General features: G+C 40.4%; 2 protein-coding genes across 3 annotated transcripts in view; one reads left to right on the top strand and one right to left on the bottom strand.

The window, feature by feature from the left end:
• The first annotated feature begins 409 nt into the window (after nucleotides 1-409).
• LOC107681924 (transmembrane protein 200A-like) overlaps nucleotides 410-9,470 on the top strand; it is a 9,270-nt gene continuing 209 nt past the window's right edge. Inside the window, exons 1-2 of one of the 2 annotated variants that reach the window (XM_016478298.1) lie at nucleotides 410-492; nucleotides 8,444-9,470. The exon at nucleotides 8,444-9,470 is cut by the window's right edge and continues 209 nt beyond it. In XM_016478298.1, the coding sequence (XP_016333784.1) occupies nucleotides 8,477-9,470 (994 nt within the window). In that variant the 5' untranslated portion in view covers nucleotides 410-492; nucleotides 8,444-8,476. Of the gene's footprint in view, nucleotides 493-8,401 lie in introns of both variants that reach the window. The other variant, XM_016478297.1, reaches the window with a different exon arrangement.
• Nucleotides 4,442-5,539, bottom strand: LOC107681925 (vitelline membrane outer layer protein 1-like). The gene is made up of 2 exons (XM_016478299.1): nucleotides 5,006-5,539; nucleotides 4,442-4,597 (listed from the first exon to the last, which is right to left on the bottom strand). Exons 1-2 carry the CDS (start codon nucleotides 5,210-5,212, stop codon nucleotides 4,457-4,459), a joined length of 348 nt encoding a protein of 115 aa, XP_016333785.1. The 5' UTR covers nucleotides 5,213-5,539; the 3' UTR covers nucleotides 4,442-4,456.

The raw sequence follows: 9,470 nt of genomic DNA, 5'->3' as shown, positions 1-9,470 counted from the left end.
TTATTCACACATTTTGATATAAAATTGATCTTTCTTAATATATTTTTTTAATTTTTGAGATGATAACTAGACGCCACTCGAATGACACAAGCAACGTAGCGAGGTCAAGTGTCGAGGTCTTGTTCTACAGTATGCAGTATGCAGTGAGTGAGCTCTTGTTCTACAGTATGCAGTATGCAGGGAGTGAGCTCTTGTTCTACAGTATGCAGTATGCAGGGAGTGAGCTCTTGTTCTACAGTATGCAGTATGCAGGGAGTGAGCTCTTGTTCTACAGTATGCAGTATGCAGGGAGTAGAACGCAGTGCGCGACCCGCTGCTCTGGCCGAGGGGCGGGGCCACACAATGAACGCGAGCTTGATGAAGAGCTGCTGCTCTCTTCAGATCCCAGTCTCAGCAGCAGCATCAGTGCTGGAGAAGGTGACAGAGATCCACACACACGGACGAGAGAGAGTGATGGAGAAGAGCTCTGTCTGATGGACAAACACAGTTTCGGTGAGCACAACCAAACCTTCCTTTGACTTCAGTCAAACACTTGTTAAATCATCCTTATGTCGCTGTCTGAGAGGAAATAATCGCGTTAAAGGGTTTCGTGAGCGTCCAAATGGAAATGATAATGTCTAAAGTGATGCATGTGATTGTTACATTGCTTCATATTGGCAGAATTATTGACACTATTTCATTGTTGCATTGTAAACTCATAGAGTCCTGTTACAATTTCAGACCTAATTTTGACGTTTTGCACATGTTGCTTTTCATCTTTGTGAGCATGCATGATTTACTGTTTTAGCTGAATCTCTTCAAAAACATTAGAAAGACCGATTGATGTAAATATCTTACAATCTCATTTCAGCAGTTTTGCAAAGCAAAGTGAACACTGACCTGAATAGGAACATTTTGAACCATTAACTGATCCGAAAGATCTACGTCCTCTTGAAATAATTACAGTAAATGGCATGAGTACTCATTGTAAAGTTTAATATTATCAAGCTCAGCAGAAGAAAAATGAAATGGAAATCTCTCAAGGTAACCTTAAAGCTGGGCGTTAACACAGGTCAGCACATACTAGATTAACAGGTGATGTGTAAGTGATAAATGAGCTGCAAAACCCGCAAATTAAGAGCCAGATAGGATTATTAGTGTTTTATTGTCCGTCAATAATCTGGGATTTTGGTGCTTCACCACCAGTGCTGGATTATGTAATCAGATTCCAAAAAAATATATACAATTGAGTACTCATAATTAGATTATATTACATTATACAATGCTTGTAATCAGATTACAGTTACTTTTTATGGATTACATGATTGCATATTATTCACGCTTTTTTTTTTTTGTTCCTTTTTTTAAAGGTTACTTTCCGAAAATGTCCATGCTGTACCATTTTTGTCTTTGCTTTTTTGTTATTAATATGGTGCATTTAATGGTACGTTTAAAACAAGTAATCTAAAAAGCAGTCAGGATACATTACCTAAATGAACCTAGATTATGTTTCTAACTACAGTTTTAATCATGTAATCTGTAATCAGTAATGGACTTTTTTTAAAGTAATCTACCCTTCACTGTGCAGCAGAAAAGATGAGCCAAAAATCCAAATTCTGTCATGATTTCCTCGTCCTCATGAACTGTTTTTGATCTGAACGATTCTTGTGGTGGAATAAGGTTGTGTGAACTATATCCGCACATCTTTAAGTGCATGTCGAATGTGTTGAAGTCTGAGATGCTTGACGTTTTCTTTGAGCTCAGACGGTGGGAGGTGAAGTGAAGAACATCTAAAAATGCCTGGCCTCATAACAGGGTTGTGGGATTGTTTGGTTTGTTTGGCTTTGGCATTAAAGCCGTATGGATCGGCTGTATGGTGGGTTGGGTGGAGCGTGTGGGAGTGTGTGCTTATTGTTCTGAGACGAGCGCAGGCAGGATGAGACGGAGATCAGGACACGCTGTGTAAAGACACAGACCTGCGGAGACAGATCAGATGCCAGTTTCATGACTGTATGCTGATCGATATATTCAACCTTTTCATTATTTTAAGACAAGCCTTGTGTTTGTTTTTCCTCAGTCCAGGACGTAAATCCACAGATGCAGTGCATGTGGCTGCTGGAGTGCGAGTTGGTTTCATCTACTTCAGCTGCAGAGAGTTTATGATTCATGTCACTTTGATTTCCTGACAGTAATGTGTGTCCATGCAAAACTCACTGCCATGATGCAAGGGTGTTGCTATGCTGTTGCTAGGATACACCGGGTGGTTGCTATGATTTTCTGAGTGGGTTTAAACACGTCGCTATGCTGGTGCTTGGGTGTTATAGGTGGTTGCCAGGGCATTGCTATGTGGTTGGTAAGGTTTTCTGAGTGTTGATGTGGATGCTTGGATGTTCTGGGCAGTTGTCAGGGTGTTGCTGTGCAGTTGCTAAGGTGCTCTGAGTATTGCTACTGTATATGGTTGTTGAGATGTTCTAGTGGTTGCCAGGCCATTACTATGTGGTTGCTAGGGTTTTATAAGTGTTCCTGTCGCTGCTGGGATGTTCTGGTGCTTGCGAGTGCATTGCTATGCAGTTGGCTTGGCATTCTAAGTGTTGTTTTTGGGAGGTTCTGGGTGGTTGCTAGGGTGTTGCTATGCAGCTGCTAAGGTGTTCTGAGTGTTGTTACTGTAAATGGTTGCTAGGATGTTCTGGTGGTTGCTAGGGCGTTGCTATGCAGTTGGCTTGGTGTTCTGAGTGTTGCTATTGTATATGGTTGTTGGGATATTCTGGGTGGTTGCTAGGGTGTTGCTATGCAGCTGCTAAGGTGTTCTGAGTGTTGTTACTGTAAATGGTTGCTAGGATGTTCTGGTGGTTGCTAGGGCGTTGCTATGCAGTTGGCTTGGTGTTCTGAGTGTTGCTACTGTATATGGTTGTTGGGATATTCTGGGTGGTTGCTAGGGTGTTGCTATGCAGCTGCTAAGGTGTTCTGAGTGTTGTTACTGTAAATGGTTGCTAGGATGTTCTGGTGGTTGCTAGGGTGTTGCTATGCAGTTGGCTTGGTGTTCTGAGTGTTGTTACTGTAAATGGTTGCTAGGATGTTCTGGTGGTTGCTAGGGCGTTGCTATGCAGTTGGCTTGGTGTTCTGAGTGATTCTACTGTATATAGTTGTTGGGATGTTGGCTTGGTGTTCTGAGTGTTGCTACTGTATATGGTTGTTGGGATGTTCTGGGTGGTTGCCAGGGTGTTGCTATGCAGCTGCTAAGGTGTTCTGAGTGTTGTTACTGTAAATGGTTGCTAGGATGTTCTGGTGGTTGCTAGGGCGTTGCTATGCAGTTGGCTTGGTGTTCTGAGTGTTGTTACTGTAAATGGTTGCTAGGATGTTCTGGTGGTTGCTAGGGCGTTGCTATGCAGTTGGCTTTGTGTTCTGAGTGATTCTACTGTATATGGTTGTTGGGATGTTCTGGGTGGTTGCTAGGGTGTTGCTATGCAGTTGCTAAGGTGTTCTGAGTGTTCTTACTGTAAATAGTTGCTAGAGTGTTCTGGTGGTTACCAGGGCGTTGCTATGCAGTTGGTTTGGTGTTCTGTGTGTTTTCCTTTAATCTGGCATAAGTCTGGTCTCTAGATATATTTAACATGCATTTTGCAGTTTTATAATGTAGTTCTCCATATTTAATCTGGCTGATTTGGTTTAATTTCCCGCAGGTTGTTGTTTATCATTGTCATTTTGCTTCAGTATGGAGATGTTGAAAGCATCTGTGAAGCGTCACGACCCCCGTCGGCCCTCATTGACGTTCTCTGAAGGGGGTCTGACTCACGTCTCTCATTCGTAGACGCTGACATTTCCACCGGCCGTGTGTCATGACGGTTTTACTGAAGACTTTTCACGCCATGAATTATTCATGCAAACATCACTGTACGGCACGCATAATTCTGAGGGATTAGGCAGATTGAAATCCTGCTGGCAAAGGTGAATTATACATTAGTCAGTGCGATTAGGCGATGTCATCTGCCTCTGTAATTGATTATTTGATTGGAATGTGTAAGCGGGTTCTTGAAGCGGTGCATGTGAAATCTGAGAATTTACAGATGATGTTTAATTTAAATGGGATTAATTTTTTTAGAGTGCGGCTGCTGGTAATGCTATCAGCCGAGATACTAGAGAGAAACAGATGAAATCCAATGAGGTCCGCCTCAGGCTGTCAGGAACTCGCTGTTATATCTGTAATTTCAGATGGTGAGTGTTTTTCATACCCATCTGTCTGTATGAAGCATCTGCTTCCATCATTGATGATCATTGACTAAATATGACAAACAGGGATTGAAACTAACTTTTTCACTCACCAGCTATTTTGGCTACTAAATTCTTAAGTTACTGGAATCATTATTTTTAAGAAAATGTATTTGTCTAGCTTATGAAAAAACTGCCTCGTACTCTTAATGTAACAATTCTTAATAACTGCAAACCTGCTACATTATTACTCTTTAGACTCTTTAGCCCATTACCTGCCTACATCTGACTGAACTGAGGCGTAGCTGTGATACGAGTTTGAGGAGCCGATGATGACGAGTTTAGACAGATCAACGCAGTGAAGACGAATCCCGTTGAGTGCAGTGTCATCTCCTTGAATAGGATCTTCCACCTTAAAAACAAAACAAAACAAAACAAAAAAACACTAAGACATAAGAAAGAGAAATGGAGTAATCTTAACTCCAAACCTCTAGTGTTCCTGGAAGTACACCATCACACATTTTGGATGTCTACTAAAGATGTGTTCAGTTGAATCAAAAACGTTCACTGTTGGTGTATCTTCAGAAACAGGGCTGGGAATCCCTGGGCTAACCTTCACGTTTCTTTAGTATTAAGCAAAGCAGTCAACAACTCGAGCAGGTACAGTTTCCTTAGAAATACCTGGAACTGAATCACTAAACGCAACTCCAGAGTTGATTTTTTTCTAAGGGTTTGAACCTTCAATCCTCAGTCACCAGCTTACACTTTCAAGCATTAAACAAACCCCATACTACTGTAATGAAGTCAGTTCTTAGCTTACCTTTAGACTGAACCCTGCGGCGTACGTTCCAGTTGGACACATTTCCCTCGGACCCCACGACCCCCATCTCCCTCCATTCGGCACAGTCAGCTCTGATCTGTAATGTCTGTCGATGCTTCGCTCAGAACGTGTTCCTGTGGACTCAACACTCACCTGCAGTCCAGTAATGACTAGCAGTGAAAACATCATGGATATGAACTGATGCATTGCTGCAGCACTGGCCTGATGGATTAAAATACTGATTTAATTCTGTTTGGTTTGTAAATTAAAACTGAACCAGAGCCAGTAAGACTGCTCTAAGGAACAGTTTCTTCAAATCCAGAACAAGAAACCTTTCTGAACTCTCTGTGGCCTGTCAGCAGAATCTGCCTGATTCTTTCACAGCTGCTTCAGAATGCATTTATACAGTTTATCAATACTGTGATATCTGGTTCTAGCCAATCAGCAGCCAGGAGCACAGATGAACACATCAACGACCTGTATGTAAATGAACACACAAAAACACAAACACTGATCCAGCAAAATACCTGTATGCCTATCTTGAGTCTAGAGTCCCCACACTTGTAAATAACATATCTGTACATTCATTTAAACAATTACAATTCACAGAGTGCAGCCTGCGATAGGGCTGCCAACCGTTCCGTATTATATAGAATTGTCCTGTATTTAAGGGATCAAAGAAGCATCCCGTATGAAAGCTATACGGAACGCAGTTTGTCCCGGCATATGCCGCATATGCCGTATGACCACCAGACCATATGAATAACAAATTCTCAGTTGATAATTAATTACAAAAATCATAGGATTTAAATTAACCTTTTCACTCACCAGCCAATTTGGCTACTAAATTTTTAAGTTACTGGCCATTCATAACTTCTACTAGCCAACAAAAATAATAATAATAAAAAACCCAGAAATAAACCAACAGCTTGAGGCTGTCTACATTGAACGTGACCGCTGCAAATCATTTTGTGTCAGAACTAGGGGTGTGCGATATTGGCAAAAAATAATATCTCAATATTTTCTGGAATTTTATCGATAAAGATAATTAGACCATATTTTGCTGACTGTGTTATTGTGCTGATATCTTAAGGACTACCGTGGACAGCTGACTCCTAACGTTTTTGATATATTTCATAGTTTGTGTGATCAGTTCACAGCAGTGATGTAAATGAATCTTTTCCAATAAGTTTAAATTGATTTGTACCTTTTATGTGCATTTTACCTTTTATAAAGCCATTTTTTCTAAAAGTGTGCATCATCTTTTGAGTCAAATTCTTACATTTAATCAGTCAGTTATAATAATAATACATTTAGGCTGATACTAAACAAATGAAATCAGTATCAACAAAATTAATCTTTGCAGAAGTTCCATACGAAGTGGCATTTGGATGTATTTACACGTGTTAATGCAGCTTAGAGGGACATGCTTTAATCTGCAGTTACAAATGCATAAATAATGTTTTGATATTTTAAACATGAAATTTTGAATACTGATATTTGAAATAATTTAAAAAATGAAAAGATACATTAGATGTAAAATTAAAACAATTAAAACCACCAGTAGGCGGCAGCAAGTCACTGTTAATAAGTGAGTCATTGCGACTGAACCGAATCATTTACATGGTTGACTCATTCAGGAACAAAAGACCGTCATGTTGCTCAGAGACACAAACCGGTGCTGTGGCTGTGTTTGGAATGTTTTTGTTGGTGAAATAGAGCAAAAGCAGGCATGGTGTCTAAAACGTAAGTCTCTTGATATTAACTTATTGTTTATTGAACTGTTGTATAAAATCAATTCACAAATCACATTTGTAACCATGCTGATTTTTTTTTTTAAACGGCACTCTTCGTGTGATATTGATTAACTATATGAAATGATATAACTATATACATTTTCTGCCCCCTTATCTTGAAGTATGTGATCATTCTTAATGCATATTAATAGACTGAATCATGCAGTGAAAGAACGCACTCTAAATGCCTACGTGCACTAAGTTAATGTAGTTGCTTATGCGGATGCGTGCACTCTGTAGTAGGTGTGTTTTGTTTGGTGTTTGCAATATTCTCGATAATGTAATGAGTTCAGTATTTGCGCTAAACCTGCACAGATTTGGCTTGCATGAACTTCCCCAAGAAATTAATGAGTGAACATAACTTACAAAAAGTAACCCGCCAAATTGGCTAGTGATTTGACAGCGTTACCCGCCACAGCTGATTTTTACCCGCATTTGGCGGGTTGGCGGGTGTTAATTTCAAACCCTGATGACAAACAAATGAGAATAACTGCATGTGTTCTTAAAAACAGATGCAGTGTTAATAAAAGATCGTAATTAAAAAAGCAACATGTTGAGCAAAAAATAGGTCAGCTTTGCTTCATAATGGAAAGCTGTGCTGGCTCTTTTGCAAGAAGAAGATGTTATTTCTCAGAGGTTGCTCTTTTAAATCTCAAGAGATGTAATGGAGCTCTCAGTTATGTTTCAGTTCAGTTTTTAAAAAACTTTTGAAAAAGTTATATTAATAACAACTGATATGAGTCACTAGTTTTCACCCAGTAAGAATACAGGACTATAAAATGAATGTGGAAAGCAGCTCATATCATATGATGAGAACTGATTGAGTTCATATTGCAGACTTTTGTGTTTTGGCAAATGTGAGCACAGTTTGAGACACGTGAATACTGGGGTCTTTTTCATCACACTTTATCTCATTGCTGAAATATTAACACTGCAAAAGTGATTTTCTTGCTTAGTATTTTTGTCCTGCTTTCTAGTACAAACATCTAAAGATTCTTAATTCAAGAACAGGGTTATTATTGTTAACTGAGTCAAAAACGAAAACCTTAAACATTTTGATTACTTGAAATAAAATAAAACAATAACTGAAATAAATAAAATGTAAACAAACAAAAAAAAGTCACCTTATTTTGTCTTGTTCTTGTTCAGTTTAAGTTGAAGTACTAAAATAACTAAAACTAAATAAAAAATAAATATGTTAAACAATAATAGAAATGACAAAAACACACCACAAAATGACTAAAACAAACTAGAATTAAATAAAATCTCATTCTAAATATTGTATATCAATGATACTAAAGTAACACTGATTAAGATACATTTACTTGAGATGCACAATGACTCTTAGTTAAAAGTCATAAATGAAAATGCATTAAAAAGAAAAAATAATCTGTCAGTGGGGTCAGAAAAATAATCTGGTTTTGTCTTTGAATTAACTTCATTTTTTTTAAATATTTTTTTCCTTTTTTAACAATGAACTTACTTAATTTTGATACATTTTTCAGAAAAAAAACAAAAAGTCATTGAAGTAAACGTATCTTAATCAGTGTTATTTGTAGTGGAAAATCATTTGTGATCTCATTTGTGATTTTTCTTGTAGGCTTGGATTCTAGACGAGTTCTTCTTTCTGTCCCGCCCACAGGATGATTGACAGCCCCGTGAACCAATAGGCAGGATGATCGCTACCGGCGGGCTGCTGAGGATTTCCCGGCGCCAGGACTCGCTGCGAACCAAGAACCGCGCGGAGAACAAGAAGAAGAGGAAAGCCACGAAGAAACGCAAGAACGACGTGGTGGTGGTGAAGGGCAAAGTGAAGCTGTGCTCCGTCTCTGGGCTGGTGGCGGTGCTGGGGCTTTTAATCCTGATGATCGGCGTCGCCATAACCGTACTGGGATACTGGCCCAGAGCAAACAACGAGAAATTCATGCGACGAATAAAAGAGGAGAACCTCACAAGCAATAACGAGTTAGTGAAGTCAAACGAGCCGGACGGCGCAAATGCCTCATCTGGCTTCTTCAAAAGCCTGTTTGCTGGTTATTTATACTCGGATGACCTCAAAGTGTTTGGACCGTTGGTGATGGGCATCGGGATTTTCCTGTTCATCTGCGCCAACGCGGTTCTCCACGAGGATCGCGATCAGAAAACCAAAATAATCAACCTGCGAGACATTTACTCCACGGTCATCGACATTCACAGTTTGCGCGCCAAAGACTGCGTCCCGTTCAACAGCCTCATCATGCAATCGAAGAGCGATAAACCCGCGTCTCCGCGAAACTACAGACGCCCATCGTGCGCGAGAAAACACAGCGTGTTTCCGAACCCCCAGTCGTTCGCCGACACGATTTCTAGCATATATCACGGACCCGAGGAGGCCTTCACGCTCCCCGTCATCAAACTCAACAACTGCGACATGCAGGAGAACGAGCTGGCGCGGCGGAAGAGTTGCGGCGCAGCGGTGGAAACCAAAGCAGAGGTCTCAAGGACACGGATGTCGCTTTCCCAGGATTCAAAGCTCAACATGGCGCAGGTCGCAGGGTCGCACCTGTCTCTGAGCGCGCTGACGGATTCGGGCGACAGGTGTTTGGACGAGAGCTCGCGCAGGTTCAGCTGTCCCAGATTGGAGCGATCGGGCAGTAAGGGCTACATTAAACTGGCTGATCTGGGAGGAG

Source organism: Sinocyclocheilus anshuiensis, unplaced genomic scaffold (assembly GCF_001515605.1).
Source record: "Sinocyclocheilus anshuiensis isolate Anshui unplaced genomic scaffold, SAMN03320099.WGS_v1.1 scaffold2198, whole genome shotgun sequence".
Taxonomy (NCBI): domain Eukaryota; kingdom Metazoa; phylum Chordata; class Actinopteri; order Cypriniformes; family Cyprinidae; genus Sinocyclocheilus; species Sinocyclocheilus anshuiensis.
The sequence above is the reverse complement of the archived record's forward strand: the minus strand, read 5'-3'. Positions and strand labels throughout refer to the sequence as shown.

What these genes read in the sequence shown, in the direction of transcription:
- LOC107681925 (XM_016478299.1), bottom strand. Translation starts at nt 5,212, where the DNA reads ATGCATCAGTTCATATCCATGATGTTTTCACTGCTAGTCATTACTGGA. An exon ending in CCGCAGGGTTCAGTCTAAAG is followed by an intron (nt 4,598 to 5,005) that starts GTAAGCTAAGAA and finishes TTTGTTTTTAAG; the next exon opens with GTGGAAGATCCTATTCAAGG.